The 17,007-nt window shown below is 35.1% G+C and overlaps 1 protein-coding gene across 14 annotated transcripts in view; it reads left to right on the top strand.

Annotated features, from left to right (window-relative positions):
- sdk (sidekick cell adhesion molecule) overlaps nt 1–17,007 on the top strand; it is a 213,856-nt gene that overhangs the window by 130,906 nt on the left and 65,943 nt on the right. For all 14 annotated transcript variants that reach the window (XM_067099562.1, XM_067099560.1, XM_067099556.1 and 11 more), the window contains 13 exons: nt 101–296; nt 620–805; nt 3,788–3,966; nt 4,781–5,039; nt 6,249–6,440; nt 6,998–7,194; nt 7,425–7,634; nt 7,771–8,025; nt 11,700–11,931; nt 14,145–14,273; nt 14,516–14,686; nt 15,801–15,981; nt 16,121–16,336. In XM_067099562.1, coding sequence (XP_066955663.1) covers nt 101–296; nt 620–805; nt 3,788–3,966; nt 4,781–5,039; nt 6,249–6,440; nt 6,998–7,194; nt 7,425–7,634; nt 7,771–8,025; nt 11,700–11,931; nt 14,145–14,273; nt 14,516–14,686; nt 15,801–15,981; nt 16,121–16,336 — 2,603 coding nt within the window. The remainder of the gene's footprint in view (nt 1–100; nt 297–619; nt 806–3,787; nt 3,967–4,780; nt 5,040–6,248; nt 6,441–6,997; nt 7,195–7,424; nt 7,635–7,770; nt 8,026–11,699; nt 11,932–14,144; nt 14,274–14,515; nt 14,687–15,800; nt 15,982–16,120; nt 16,337–17,007) is intronic.

The following is a 17,007-nucleotide window of genomic DNA, read 5'->3' as shown; positions in this document are numbered from 1 at the left end:
TAAACAAATAGATTTGGCTTAAAAAAATCTCATTAATCTCTCAGTGTAATGTTGCATAATGTAATTGTCATGGAATAAAACCTTTCTTGATTTTTGTCAGGTTACATCATCAGGGGGAAATGAGACTCGCTCCGCTCGCCTCGAGGTGATAGAGTTGCCTTATGCGCCAACTGGTGTTAAAGCAGAACGAACTCCATTGATTCCGAAATCTGTGCGTGTGTCTTGGACTCCAACTTTTGATGGAAACAGTCCTATTGTTAAGTTTATAGTTCAGAAGAGAGAATCAGCATCTGAAGGTAAATGAGTTAGCTAATAATATTAATTTAGTGCTTTTGTGTATTCTTTGAGCATTCTGTATCATAACATAATTGTTTTGTTGCATACATTACACATTTTCTTGTGAACTGGTAAGGTTTTATTTTGTTTTTATCCTTTTAACTCAGTAGGCTGCGAAAATATAAATTGAAATTCATATTTCATTTCGACAAAGGCATTATTTGTATGATTCCCAGAACCAGGTGCAGTGTTATAAATTTGCCATTTCTAGAAAACCACAATTTACATGTGAATGTTTCTTTTGATTTCAGTAACCAAAAGCTTTTCTTGTCTTTAAATGCAGGTGTTGTGGATGATCTGGGTTTAAACTGGGTTACGGTTCTTACCAATGTAAGTGCAGATGCTACTCAGGCAATAGTTGGGGACTTAAGACCTTCCACAGCATACCAGTTCAGAGTCTCGGCTGTGAATAATGTTGGAGAGGGTTCTCCATCAATTCCATCTGATACTGTGATACTGCCCCAAGAAGGTTTGTTTTCTCATTTTCATGTTTGACCTAAAATTTTATGAAGTATTTTGCAATTTGCTTTTGTATTGATTTCTCATAATGTTTTCTTTTCTCCTTGCTGTTCCATGCATGGAATAAAAAATGGAAATTTTAATGTTTTTTTAAGGGGTGTGCTGATCTTCAAATTTATTGACAGTTTTGGACTGTTTTATGTCTAAATAAACATATCCTGAAGTGTTATTGCATAAAAAATTCTTTTAGATGGCTTTATTGACAATTTTGTTCATCACTTTTATCGCCTTGTGAGTGACAAATTCTCGCAAAACTTGTAAAACATTTTCTAATCCTGTTTAGTTTGAAAAAATTAATGTATTTGCGTTACCCACTAAAATATCTCCGTTTTCTCTATTGATATCATCAAGGAAAATGGGAGATCAGAGTAAGTCACCCAAATTCCTCTTCTCTCGGCACTCATCATAGTGGCACAACACATGTACTGCGCAAACAATTTACACATAATGTTAAATATTCCTTGATTTATTTTTACAGTTCTTTATTTATTGATTTACTTATAGCAAAATAACCATGATATGTAAATAAACATGCTATATGCTGTACAAATGTATGGACATATGCAAATGAATGGCAATCTTCCTCATCATCATTCACATTTACAAAATTTATGTTATAAGTGAAATCATTTACAAGTCAGTATATATATTTTTTTGACAAATGGTAAAAATAGAATGAATATTGTGTTTTCTTTCCTTGGGATATCTTTACAGGGTATCTATTCACAAATAAAAATATGTAAATGGCAACATTTCTTTCGGGCTTGTCACATAGTAACACAGTGTACTTCATGAGTCATGTTATGCCTGGCTTTTTAGTGCATTTCTGAGTACAATTTTTTTTTTTTTTTGGTCAAAATAGGAGCAAGGAAGAGATGTATTATAAGAGAAATATATAAAAAACTATATGCACTAGGAGAATTGAAAAGACAAAAATTGGAACAAAAGGCAAGAGTCTCTTGTAGATATGTCATGATGTCAATGACCCAAGAGGAAACCAAGCAGGGAGAACATTTCTTTTCATGGAAGTTTCTTTTGAAGACATACTTTTACTGCAAAAATCAGCTTTAGGTTTACTGCAAAATCATCCTTCTACCTATCAAAGTTTGATATTTATTACAAAATAAGCAAAAAAATTTTTTTGCCATTTTCTCAAAACACATTTCAAAAAACTAAAACATCCCTCATAGAAGACTGAGCAAAATTCAAATAAACTTTCACAGCATGCTAGTATAACTATAGTTATATCTTTGATCTCTTGTAAGAAAAATTACCTCTTTTTTCAACTATGAAATTTATAAACTTTTAGGTCATTTTTTTTCCTTAAGCAGGTATTCTCAGTATTAGTTGTGTAATAAGTTGTAAAAATTTGAAACAAATCCCTTCAATCATAAAGTAGCAATGCTCACCAACTTTATAATGGGCCTTGGCGTGTCCATTAAGAAATTAAGGGAGTATATTTCAGTGCCACAAATTGAACTTTTGTCAGTTGAAGGATTTTAAATTGAACAAAGATTTCTGTTTCCATTTACAGTTAGTGACTTTTTTGTGAAAATCTGGATGTAGATCTTTTGTCTTTACTCAAAATTAAAATTTTATCCAGTGTCTGAGTAGCCATTTTATCTCAATTTTTAGTTAATGCAAATTTTTAATATAAAGTCATTCTTTCATTACACTGTTAAGATTAGTGACTGTTTACAGTATTCAGGACTTTATTTACAATACAGCTTCATTTAGAAAGTTGTTGAGGTTTAGAAATGGCTTTTAATTTCTATTGGTATTCTAGTATTAACACTTGTTCTTTGTAAATGAGTTTGCAAGCCGTAACCTCTTGTACCTTGAGGTTATGTGTACTTTTATATACAGTACATAGTACTTATTTGGGTAAACTGTTGGGTGCAAGTCTCTGGAAATGTTTTTCTTGGATAGTTCAAGAAAAATGCAATATCTTTCATTTATGGGCAGCATCATCTTACTTTTGTAGCACTTTTTGCATTTATTAGGAGTAATAAAGTGTATGGAAGAAGGAAATAAGACATTTTTTTCTTTGCTTGACTTCGTTGTCATGTTTGACAAAATTTTCTCCAAATAAAGAATATTCTCTACTAGGTGGTGTTAGACATTGACAAAATATGTCATGGCCAAAATGAAAATGTGACTATTCAAAGTAGTGAATGGTGATTGGGACAGTAAAGGGATTTAATAGAAATTTGAACTAGCTAGCACAAAAGGAGGGAAATTACATGCAATTGAACATCACCATCTGTACAGTGGTAGTGCATCACAAGTAAAAAGCCTCATGACTGAAGTTCAAGTTTAAATTCCTGTGTTGTAGGTAAACATTTTCAGCCTTTACACTCTTTTATGTGGTCAGCTTTTATCAGGCATTCTTGATATTTAGTACTCTTGGCCCTGGTAAAATCCCAGTATTCTGCTTCTCCATAGTTTCTCTTTCCAGTGGCACAATCCTTTTAAGCAGCTGTTATCTGTCTCATTTAATAAAGTTCAAACATGGGATTGAATGGCTACCTTGAATTTTACGTTGATGTATATTTTAGCTGGTGTTCATGTTTAACCTTTTCATATTGAGGGCTGGTTGTAGGTGTTAGGATAGGATTAAACCTTAGCATAGGTGCAGTCTCATCATGAATGTTTCAGGATTAGTATACTGTACAATGTGTGTGATTTTATTCATAAGTTCTGTGTTAGTTTGGTGGAATTTTTATGTTAATGTGATGTAAGAAATTATTTGCATTTACTGTCAAGGTAACTTCATATACTGTAATCCTAAACAGAACATCTTAGTTATTATTTATTCTATTTTTATTTTTACACCAGTTTAGAAATTGGCCATGTGCACTATTCCCATATGGCAATGCATACTCCTTTTTATTAGATATAATCCTTAAAGTACCTCCCTTATTTTTTCCAGCTCCATCAGGCCCACCTCAAGGATTAGTTGGATCTCCGAGGTCCTCAACCGAGATAATGATTCAGTGGGAGCCTCCACCGGAAGAGGACCGAAATGGGATAATCCATGGCTTTATGGTGCGTTACAGACTTTGGGGCTACAAGGACTCACAGTGGTATTATCGCAATATTACTAAAGAGGTACAGTAGTACAATGATTTTGTTCCACATCACATTTTACATGCTCTATATGTTATTCTGTTTAGAAACAGCCTATTTAAATATGAATGAAGACTTGCCATTAATGCTCCACAAATAATGAATTTTGAACTCAATCTCCCACTTTTGCTTTATCATCTTCCTTTTATGTTTCATAAAATTTAAATTTGGTTGTTTTAGTGGATATTTCCAGTTTCATGTAATGTAGATTTTGACAGATGTTATGATTTATTTATTGTACTATATGTACAAAAACCATGTAGCTTTACTCCTTTCTTAGTTTCATTTTTCCATCTATACAGTGTTTATATTTTGTTATGAGTTAGTGTACATTTTCATATCAGCAAACTTATGTAATGTTTCGTAACCATGTTAACAATGTATTTTTTGCATTTTTGTCTATTTTTTTTATTTTCAGTTTTCTAGAACCCTTTCAGTAGTTATGGCACATCTATACAGCATTCACTAGTATATTGAAACTTGCTTTATTAAGTTACAGAATGACAGTGGATACTATATTTCACAAGAAAATTGTTTTATTTCCTGTATTATTAATAAATACTAGTAACCTAATTAGATTTTTGAACGCTAACAAATCTCTCAGAAGGGGAACATTGGTATAGAGTTCCTGCAAAGGGTAAAATCTTTTGATAGAATTTTTAAGGCTACAACATCTTTCTTATGCAGTACAATATTAACAGGTTAAGGATGACCTCTTGTAACCCATAGGAAAAGGGCATGTTTCAAGACTGCTAACATAAAACTTGCAGCTAATGCGTTGAATTTTGATTTTCAGAGTCAGCATAATTACCTCATTGGGGGACTTATTATCTGGAAGGACTATGAGATTCAAGTGGCTGCCTACAATATTAAAGGGGTTGGTGTTTACTCACATAGCATTCGAGTGAAGACTAAGGAGGGTATACCAGCTGCCCCACCTAAGGATGTTGCAGCTGTGGCACTGACGTCAACCTCTGTTAATGTCACATGGAAACCTCCAGACCCCTGGATGATTAATGGAATAAATCAAGGCTACAAAGTTCAGGCTTGGAGAGGTTTGTATTCAGTGTATGCTGTTGTTTCCTTTCTGTGTTGGTCACTGTTATGACTGTAGTTTGTAGCTGTTACAGGAAAACATATACTGTACCTAACTTTCTTTTGCCAAGTTGATAAATGGCAGATGGTTCTATCTCTGTAAACTGTGGAGCTGGTACCAAACTATTCTCTAGAATAACTCCAAGGTATTTGCAGTGTATTAAACTGTAGAGGCAATGTGAACAATGGGTGACATGTTAAGAATTTTTTATTGATACTATAATTTTTTCAGAAACTTCTTGTGCTAGTAATGGGAAGAGGGAGGAATATGTTTGTTTTACTTTTCCAAGAATTATAAATAAATTCTCAATAAACTTTACTTCTAGTCAGGTAAACATCCATGTCTTTCTCTATGGTTTTAGGGCCTGATTTGCTACTGTACTTCTCTATTTACCACTTTTCAGACTTGCTGTTCATGTCCTCATCTCATCACATGTCCAAACCACCTGTCTTGGGGTTTTCAGCCTGTTTTTTAGCCTGTAGACACAGTATCCTCTAAACATGAGTCTCAGCATTTTATAGTCTTCTTTTTCTTTTTTATTTTTTGTAAATACTCTGTTTATGCTGCTTAGAAAAGTATGGAACACAGTCATGACATAGATATTTGTTCTCTATACTTAGGAATACATTAATGGTGAATATCCTAGCGGTTTCAGCATCAGAAGTTATGGAACACCATGTTTTTTATTCTTCACTTTTGGAGCATTTGTCTTACTCATGCCCATTTCTCCCTTGCTTAGCCCTGAATATCAGAAGTTTGACATTTAAAACTCTGTGATGGAGTTATGTTGTCTACAGAAATAGAATTATTTAATACTGAAGATACTATACTTAAAAATTTTTTACAAAATTCGTATAACTTACGTTGTGCAAAATTATTGCTTCTCATTATTATTGATTATTATTTTTTATTTTTTGTGTATAGCATTTAATTCATAAATGTGACTTATTTTTTGTAACTTTTTTTTGGCCAAGAAGTGAATAATTTTTTGTCACGGTACATATTTTTACAAAGGTAACTATTTTGTATAATTTTTTTTCTTTACACAGTAAATGTCTTTAATTGGAAATATATTTTTTTTCAGTAAAATTTATGTCAAATGTATTTGCTTGTAAGTTTGAGTTTTTTATGGAATATGAACACACTTTTTGTATATTATCATTCTCAGGTAAACCAGAGAATGCCATTGAACCAGACAAAACATTAACAGTCCCACCAAGCGCCTATCCTGATGCTCAGTTGTCTGCAGTGGTTGAAGACCTTAGGAAATACACAGAATATTATATTACGGTCCTCTGCTTTACTCATCCTGGTGATGGGAACCGATCTCAGCCATTTCAAGTTCAGACTCATGAAGATGGTAAGGATTTCATTTTTTCCAGATTGACGAAAAGTAAACATTATTTTTTATGTCTTATAAGAACATAGTTGCAATTCAGTTGTCTGGTTAATATTTTGAATGGTAATTGCTCTATTAGAAAAAATAGGCTTGCTTTCATTGAAACTGAGTATCAGAATGGTGTAGAAAGGGAAGATCCAGGTTTATTGTTTGCTATTATTTTGGATTATTGTGTATATATAGCCATGTTTATTGATACTGGTAATGACTGACATTCTTGCGATTCCATAAATAAAACTTTGACAAAATAAAATGGTTTCATGAGGGTGTGGTGAGCAGAGCAGTGTGTTGAAAAGTTTGAATGTACGCATGTTTTATCATTTAGAAGTTGCAATAAGTTAACTTTAAAAGTAGGGAAAAGCCATTCAGTAGCCCATACAAAGAAATTATTTAAAAATTACATCAGTTTATTGTCTTACTCATAAGTGCTAATGTTATTTATTCATCTTTTAATTTGTTGATAATATTATCATTCTTGTATTAACATTTCATGTCTGTCTATTTTCCTTTACATGTAGTTCCTGAACAAGTTTCTAGTTTAAAATTTGAGGATATCAGTGACCGATCAGTTAAAGTATTGTGGTCGGAACCTGACAAGAGTAATGGCATTTTGAAGGGATATACACTGTCTTACATGGTGAAAGATGCTCCCCACACAATGGTCACTCAGAATTTTACATCAGACGTTTCAAGCTCTGTTATTTCCAATTTAACGGTGAGTAAAAAGGAGCTTCTGTTTTCAGTGTCCTTGTATGACTCATTTTTTATCTTTTATAGTTTACATAATTATGATTTAGTTCAGTAATTTTTGTACTTGTGCTCTACAGATAAGGGCATAGTTACTGAATTAGATTTGGTATTTGTCAAAATCTTAGGTTCCGTATTGAATAAATAGTATATTCATTAATAGATTTTGTTTCTGAACTAAATAACTGTTTTGAACAGGCAACAACATTTTACACCTTTGAAGTCTATGCATGGACATCAGTAGGACCTGGGGAGTCAGTGACAGCAACCATTCAATCTGGTGTTGAGCCAGTGTTACCCAGTGCTCCTGACCGTCTAGCTGTCTCAAATATTCAAGCTTTTTCTGTGGTATTACAGTTCACACCTGGTTTTGATGGAAATTCCTCTATTTCAAAGTGGACAGTGCAAGTAAGTTTTGTTTTTTTTTGGTAGGTGATCATCAAATGTTCATGAATTTATCATAATAATACAACTGTTTTTACTTACAAGTTTCTGAAATTCTTCAAGGATGTATTGTATAACAATATGGTAATTACAATTTCAGGCATTGTCCTCACGTAGCAGCACATGGGAGACAATTTATGAGGTTTCTGCACCAGATGCAACAACAATAACTGTACAGAATCTTATTCCCTTCACAAAATATTATTTGAGATTAATTGCCAATAATGTGGTTGGCATGTCTGAACCCTCGGAAGCCTCCCCAGAATTTCAAACTCTCCAGGCGGAGCCAGCTCATCCCCCATCAAACATGACTGTCCGAGCCATGTCAGCAACTCAGCTCCGTGTCCGCTGGATTGTAAGTTTTGCCTTCTACTTGCCATGTTTTGATTATTAGGTTAATAGGACGGACAAATTTTTCCTTTGAGTTTTGATTAAGTAAAATTTAATTATCAAATGGGTGATGCACAACCATTCTGGTGGATCCACAGAATAATGCCTTTGTACTGAAAAACTCCTCTGTGGTAAAATATAGATGGCACTAAAACTTTCTTGCTTCATCCCCATCAGCTTTTTCGTTCAGTTCTCTCTATTCCCTGACTCTTACATACTACATACTTGTCCAGTTTAAGTTGTACTTTGCTCTAATGTTTTTAATCATATCAGACCAAATTCTTTGAGAGATCCCTGATTCAATGGTCTTTTTTATTTATTTTGTGAAAATCATATTGCAAGAGTGGAGAAAGCAAACATCTGTTATGTTGAAGTAGTTGAACAGTCAGATAGAAAGTTAACAGAGATTGAGTGGGAGCATAAGGTACAAACTGTTGTGGTATAGAGCTGGAGAATGAAGCTAAAATCCTCTAGAACTGTTTATAGTATCCTACTACAATAGAAAGTACCTGGGAACTTGTTTTATGAGAAGTAAGGCCAGCTATAACAAGAACATTCATTGACAGCAAACCTCTGCTAAGGCTGAGAAATCCTTTCCCCAAAAGGTTCATTCTCCCCAAAAATTAGCCCTTTGTTGGCCCTTCTGACCGTCATTCGATGGGCGGAGTTTGATTCCCGCCGCCGGCTGATGAAGAGTTAGAAAATTTATTTCTGGTGATAGAAATTCATTTCTCATAATGTGGATTCCACAATAAGCTGTAGGTCCCGTTGCTAAGTAACCAATTGGTTCTTAGCCACGTAAAAATAAGTCTAATCCTTCATTGTTAATCAGCTCAGTGGTCTGAGTAAAACTAAGCTATACTTACTTGTTACTCCCCAAAATTAACATTTCTCTCTGTCCCAAAATATAATAATTTGTTGCCAGTCACAAATTGTTAATTACCCCCTTGAAAATACCAGTCTTTGTGTTTTATATGGATTTACTATCTTGGAAGCTAGTTCTGTTGTCAAAGTATGGTAAAAGGTTAATTAGCTGTAGGTGAATGAGGGGTGGGGCACCATCTGCACACTTTACTCTTTTCAGCCGCAACAGTGGGAAGATATCTCAACTGCTGCAGGACTTTCTCCACTTGTTTTTCCCTTGAATTGCTCCTTTGGTTTTTTACTTTGGGTTTGCTGTTGACTTTGTTACTGGCTGAGGTATGTATGGTTTTTGTTTATGGCCCTTCAAAGAAGACCAAACACTACAGGTGTTCATGGCATTTCAGGGTTGCTTTTTCACATTCAATTATGGATACCCATAATTTTTTGCAGGTGTCAGGATTGTTTGCTGTTTTTGACTTGCTCAGAGGGTGCAGATTGGTCGACATTTCAGTGGAGGAAGTTTGGAACCAAAAGGAAGAGATCTAAGAAGGCTTCATGATTGTCATAAGAGTGTAATACTGTACACATTTCTTGCCAGCTCCCCTTCAAAATCTACTTCCATTGTGATCCATGCTTCCAACATTGTGACAGTTCCTGCATATTCCCCTCTTGCTGCATGACCACTAACTTGCTAACTCTGCTTGGGATGGAATGAGGGAAGGTTGGATGTCCCTCATATGGTCATCAACCTGTTCCCTGCTTCCATTACTACTTCTCCTTAATTTATGATTTCTCTGAGGGTCCTGCAGAGGTGAAGGAATTGCTGTGGCCTTGTCATGAGTTAGCAAGGCTTAGTTCCTGCACAGCATAAAACTGTCTGTGATTGCAGTTGCTGGTCCTGTTGTTGTTGCTTTGGCAGTACCTGCTGTGATTCTTGTTCAGGTTGAAACCTCTGCCTCACCTACGACCTTTGTTTGCATGGAAGAGCTTTGAGTCACTGTTGGGAGAGAGGTCAAAGAAGCACAATTGTGCATCCTCCTCCTCCTTTTAACCTTGTTCTTCATCTTGTCTGTCTACTGAAAAGAGGTAGCATAAGTAGTAGTCCCAGAAAGCCCTTTTGCACAGGGTACATCTGCGCTATCTCAGTCGTTGGTTGATCTTGGTGTCACTTAGTCATGATTTTGAGCTCATGTTAAACTGTAAGAATTTGGAGTTTCAGTTCAAGTAGTAGACAAAGTACCTGGGAAGGACTATCCAAACAGTAATGGTAAGAAAGTTTCTTGCAGACTCTTGGATCATCATGCTCAGTAAAATATGAGAACTGTTCCTGACAGGAAGGCATTAGATAGGTGTGGGTGAAGGATATCTGGTTCTCCTTCCCTTCTCTTCCGTCCATTAGCTTACAGCCATGTAAGCAATAATTTTGCTACCTGCTGAGCTGGCACTCCTGTTTCTGCAAAACAGGTGTACCTGTTTCCTCTGTCTTCTAAGGGTAAGGCTACAGAAATGCCCAACTGGTACAGGGTCCTTTTAGCCTTGACATCATATATGACAGGTTGTACAAGTTACAGGAGTGAGTCTTCCAAGTTGGAAGATGGTGATATGAGGTATAATGAGCATTAACTGTCATGCTCTTCTGACCATACCTTCCATCTAGGGAGTGATTCTTGATATAAAAGATGAAGTGAAGGTTTGTATTGTCATAGCAAACAGTTTTAAATATTTTTAGATAAATTACATTTTTCATAGATATGCAAACTCGAAGTCTTTTTTTGTAATGCCAACTGTAGCATTCCCAGTGCTTTCTCCCAAGTCTAGCATTCCTAGCACCTCTCCCATGTGGCCCTACTGTGGCCATCAGAAAAAGTGGATATTTTTAGCTGATAAAGTAGGTAGTACCCCACTCTTCCCCTCATTTGCCACACACCAACTAACTTGTTACCAAATTTCAACAGCTGAACCAAACTTCAACAACTGGACCCAGGTATGCCAAAAGTATATCAAAATGAATAATTATGTATTTGATTAACAAAATTTATGGTAATGTGTATAGAACTTGTTTCTTAAGATGTGAACATGGAACAAGGCAGAACAATCCACTTCCCAAAAGGTTCCTTCTCTCCAAAAGTTATGTTCCCAGCACTTCCAAAATCTAGACACTTGTTGCCAGTCACAGGGGCCACGCTTTAGTAAAATTTTAGGTGAAAATCAGTGCATAACTTCCTATATAATCCTCCTAACAAACAAAGTGAGCTGAAACATAACAGAACCTCCCTTATTTGAGGTAATTACAGTGTAAATATGCATTACGTTTTGAAGTAAAACATAATTCACATTTGTGCAAAAACTTACGAACACGAAGAGCCAATTCATAACAATTTACTGAAAAATATCAGTTATCTACAGAACTAGGCAAATTACTCCTAGTGGCATTGTATGGGATGCAGTATCATGAAAAGAGATTAGTCCAAATTTACCCATATTTAGCTCCTTATTTTTGTTTTTCTGGAATGAAATTTGCATCAATGTTATTATAAGAAGCACAGGAAAATAAGCTAAGACAATAGAGGGAAACTAGTTCTAAAGCGGGCTACTATAGTGAAAATAGTAAATGAAAAATACTTCATTTACGTAACAGAGTTTTTATGCATTAATGATAACTCTATTTGAATTTTAGCTTGTGTAAATGAATTCTGAATGTTTGCTGTTGAAAAATATAAAGTATGGATGATTAAATAAGTACTGTAAATTAACCATGACCAATTTGCCTTACAGCCTCTTCAGCAGTTTGAGTGGTATGGTGCACCTCAAGGATATCTCATCAAATATCGTGTTGTTGGCTGTGAATGTGAGTTCTCAGAAGATTTTGTGCAGGACATAACTGCCAATTCACATCAGCTAATTGGTCTGGAGGAATATACTCAATATGAAGTTACAATGGTGGCAGTCAACCATATTGGACCATCTGCCTTGGCACCTGCTGCAATAGAGAGGACCAGAGAATCGGGTATGTGTGAGATATTTATATAATCATGTACTCTATAGTGTAGAAATACTGTAAATATTGGTTTGTAGTTCATGTAAGGTTTATTTGAATCTGTTTGACAAGAAGCTAGAGGAAGAGCATGTTATGTGATTGCATGAGGATTTGAAGACTAGGCTTTAACTCTAGTTTTTTCAAGCTTCATGGCAAAAAAAAATTTTTTTGAGTTTGTTACAAAAAGGTGTTGTCGTTTGTTTTGTTGATTGCATGTATTTTTGGTTATATATTTTGTATATTTACAGCAGCATTTAAACATAGTAGAAAGTTAGGTGCTCTACAAGAAAAGTTATTAGGAATTGTGTGTTGCATATCGTGTCATGGAATTGTTGATGTCAAATTCTCTGTTCGTAACACAATTCTTACATTCCACAACTACTAACGGATGATGGTAGATTGGTTACTGGCCTTAGGGAAAAGGCTGAACTGCTTCACCGAGCTTTTGAACTAAGCATTGAGCTGAGAATGTCCCTCTCCCTGATAGTTGCCATCCTGAACCTATTCTTACAAAGTTTGCACTTCTATCCAGGGATATCAGGAAAATTCTGGATAATCTTGATAGCTTGGGTGAAGATCCTGACAGTTTCTTCCCTTTGTTTTTTAAAAAGGTTTCTAGTGTATTGTCTCCCAAGATAAGTAGATTCTATAGATTTTTATGTCGACATGATATCTTTGCGGATGATCGCAAGCATAGTAATACAGTGCCTCTTCCAAAGAGTGGCATATCTGCAGACTGCAGTAACTACAGGCCAATCTCTCTTCTCCCTGTGCTCTCCAAAGTTGTTGAAAAACTTTTTTTAAGCCGCTATATAAGTATGTGGAATCTAAAGGATAGTTAGCTGTTAGTCAATATGCATGTAGGAAGCAGTTAGTACCTGCAATGCTCTTTTAGACTTGACTTGCCATTTGCAAGGGAACCTTGATAAGGGTTTAGAGGGCAGAGTCATTCAAATAGATTTTAGTGCTGCTTTCAGTTTAGTAAATCACAAGGCACTTATTTATAACTTTAGAATCTCGAGAGTGGGTGGATATATTTTAGGATTACTTCAAGATTTCCTACCACAGGGTGGTGTTCTTTGCCACTATTATTTTTAGTGTATACAAGTGATGGTTGTTGGCCCAGAAAACAAGATTGTTCAGTATGCCGGTGATTCAACGCTTGTGAGTGTAGTAAAGTCTCTACTTATGAGAAATGAAGCTGCTGCCAGTCTCAATCGGGACATGGACACATTCACAGTTGATCCTGATCCCCTTTACCTGCTGAGAACAACCAGATTCACTGAACAGCAGCACCAATATGCAGTAAATGTGTGCTACTGTCAAACTTCTCAGTTCCAGAGGTCCTTTATTCTTCACACCATTGGAATGTGGAACAGCTTCCCAGAGGACATTGTGCAATTGGAACTTCAAGCGAAGATGCAATGCTTTACTGCCCTAATACTATTCTCCTTACATCTTAATACATTTTTATCTATTAATTAATTAATTTATTTTTTCTTTTTTAATAAGTGGAATCTTGTCTTTATGTATTTCCCTTTACCTCCTCTTATTTCTTCTCTGAAGCATCAGTGGTTTAGTGGTAGAATTCTCGCCTGCCACGTGGGAGGCCCGGGTTCGATTCCCGGCCAGTGCACAGTTTATACTGGACCGCTGGTATGATGGCTAGCATCGTGGCATGCCGCTCAGATGTTGTGGTGTGACAAAAAATCACTGGCTCTGTATCATGATCAGTTACTGGTGCAGTGTGGGGTTTACAGTGGGAGGTTGAAACCAACATTCTTTGGAAGCTTGAATTTCAAGTCACTGGCCCTGTGTGCTTGTTCCATATGAATAGATTTCATCTAATGGAATAATAATAATAATAATGAACACCATATTCTTTGGAAGCTTGAATTTCAAGTCAATAACCCCTGTGGGCATGTTCCATATGAATAGGTTTCTTCTTCTGAATAATAATAATAATAATAATAATAATAATAATAATAATAAATTCTCGTTTAATACTGCAGACTTTACTACCAATTGGTCAGGTAATTTTTAAGATTTAAGTAAACCATTTAAGTTGTGTAGATTACAGTATGCAGTTTACCTTGTATTACTTGTTGTAAGAACACACTAGTACTATATTGTAATTTTACTATGTCCCATGCTTAAAACCATATTTGCATTGTTTTTTCCAGTTCCGAGTGCTGGTCCTGATGGAGTAACAGCAAATGCAACATCGTCAACTACAATTGTAGTTAGATGGGAGCATGTTCCTCTTATTCACCAGAATGGGATTATTGAAGGATACAAAGTTGTGTATGTTGGTATGTATAGAAGAGGCTTACTGTATTGACAGAATCTTAAGTTCAGACTAGAAATATTTAATGTACAGTACATTGTTATGTAGTGGAAAATTTCTTTAAAAAACTATTTTAGGTTTGAGAGGTCAATAAGAGTTACGTGTACAGTGCATGTACCATGCTTTTCTTTCTATTCTTATAAATAATGTTTTTGCATTCAGTTTTTGTGTTAAACTTAATAATGTTTAAATTATATTAAATTTCAGGTAAAAATATGAAACCTCAGGAAAAGTTAATTCCAAATAATACTACTTTTGCTGCCACGCTGACAGAACTTCGCAAGTACTACCAATACACAGTACAGGTTTTAGCCTATACTAGACACGGGGATGGTGTACTGTCAACCCCTTCATTACTCGTGCAAACTCATGAGGATGGTAAGTATAAGTAAATGTATATTTAACTCAATGTGTCACAACAAAAGCTTACAAACTGGTTATGTAGCAGTCCTTGTTAGACAGATGGCAGGCAGTACTGAATAAAAGGTTCTTTGCAGTTTCTGCACAGTCCTCATCTGGGTTTCTTTCTCACATATATTGTTCATTCATTCCCCTATCTCTCTTTCTGCTTGGTTAGTCAGCTCTTAATGCTTCAGTTTTTGTTCCTCATATATAAGTAGAACTTGAATTCTGTTTGTCATTTTAAACTGATCTGTGATGATTATTCACTGAGAAGGTGTAACAGTGTGGATTATTTAACATTCTACAACACATCATATTTAATAAAAATGGCAGAGATTATGGAATAATAAATTTGAGGACAACAAACAAAAACAGATCAAACCCATGGTTCAAATGTTGTATTCTTTGAACCAAAAGTATGCCACACTTCAGTCGTTTGATCTTGACTTCAAATTGGTCATACTCGTTGACTCATGGGTGCTTAAATGAATAGTTCGCGTGGCTCAATCCCTGTGTGCAATACGATTAGTTATGCAGATCTTATATGAATGTCCAAGCCTCCACCAACAGCAAATTGACAAGTTTTGGAAGTCAATAAACAATAATTTGTCAGAACCTCCAGTTTCAGCATATCCAGTTATTAGATTTTTAAAGATAAATCTAAATCTGTAATTAAAGACAAATCCTTCTGGCCAGCCCTATCAGAGTAAAATAGGGTTAAGCTTAAATTTTATGTATCCAGGAGTTTCAGAAGTATGTAAGCTAGAGGTTACAGATGCACCAAATGGCATTTTTATATGTTCATGGCTGTTATGTTACAAAAATTTAAATTGTCAAAATTTTGAATTTAAATTTCTTGATCATAATGTAAGTGATATTTCTAGATTGAATAGATGATGGAAGTCAACATGTTTTTTATTTTTATGTAATATTTATGTAGTAAAGTGTTTAATTCATGTGATATTTATGTAGTGACATTATTTAATTTATATAATATTCATGTAATACTTGATTTACTTCGCTTTACATTGAAAAGACACTAAATGATTATACCCGTTACTCACTGACGTGCATTTTGTGATATTTGCAGTACCTGGCCCGCCTTCGGATGTGTCATTTCCAGATGTTTCGTTTACATATGCCCGCATAATTTGGGATGTCCCTGCAGAACCAAATGGTGAAATTACAGCATATTCAATTGTCTACCATCTGGAAGAAAACACTGACGTAAACAACACCTTTCAGTTCGGACCTACTACGCGTACTTTCAAGTAAGCAAGTTTTTCATTCTGTATGGGTACAACCAGTCACAGTATATTTTTATAAATGTCTATGTACCCTACTCTCTTTATGTTAATTGTAAATGTACACTATTGTCTCAGTGCTAAAATTAGCTTATTTTTCAAACAGGGCAATTGAACTGAAACCAGAGAGCAATTACATGTTTCTGGTAAGTGCTCGTACTCGACTGGGCCAGGGAAAAGTGTTGAGGGCTCCTGTATACACAACCAACAATAGAGAACTTCCAGCTCCACCATCTCGACCATCTATATCTCACTCGCAGATCACATCAACAAGCATAACATTCTCATGGAATCCTGGAAGAGACGGCTTTGCACCTATTAGGTCGGTTATTTTTTGTATTACTTGTTGTAAAGTTCGTAGCTGTTAAAATTTAGTAGACAGTAGTGATATTGGTTCTCTTATCAGATCAAGAGTATGTTCTTCATTAGGCCCCAAGTTCTCATACTCTTAGGATCTTTATGAAAGTACAGCTGCCCCTTATTCTGAAATTTTATATTTGAGGCCTCAATTTTTTTGCTCATGGAGAATATTAAGTATGGTATTGCAAATGCAAGAAAGAAATCCAAAAATTTGAAGTTCCTAAATATGGTTTCAAACTCTGGCTTTGTTGTTCCTCCAGCATTCTATCCAACTCACACTGTGAGGCATATGTGGCAATCAGTGTTGAGAATAGTGTATCCAAGTACTGTATTGCTATATACATACTTTACTTGTTTTGGTCAGTGTGGTCTCAAAGTGCAAAAGTAACAATACTGGCTATTCTTTCAGACCTAAAAAATCTGTAAAGTGCTCTATATAATTAGATTTCTACATTAACTATAAGGAGAAAAAGACATCTGCCAAAATTAACATCAATAATGGATTATTAATTCATTCGTTGTTGCAGAGTAGAAAAGTTGTTAGTTTCACTTGTGCTCCTAAAACAGTGTATATCCACCTTATTAAGTTTTTCACATGAACTTCTTTGAAATTATATGCTATATATTACAGTT

This window comes from Macrobrachium rosenbergii, chromosome 55 (assembly GCF_040412425.1).
Source record: "Macrobrachium rosenbergii isolate ZJJX-2024 chromosome 55, ASM4041242v1, whole genome shotgun sequence".
Lineage (NCBI taxonomy): Eukaryota > Metazoa > Arthropoda > Malacostraca > Decapoda > Palaemonidae > Macrobrachium > Macrobrachium rosenbergii.
This window is presented reverse-complemented; position numbering and strand designations above follow the sequence as displayed.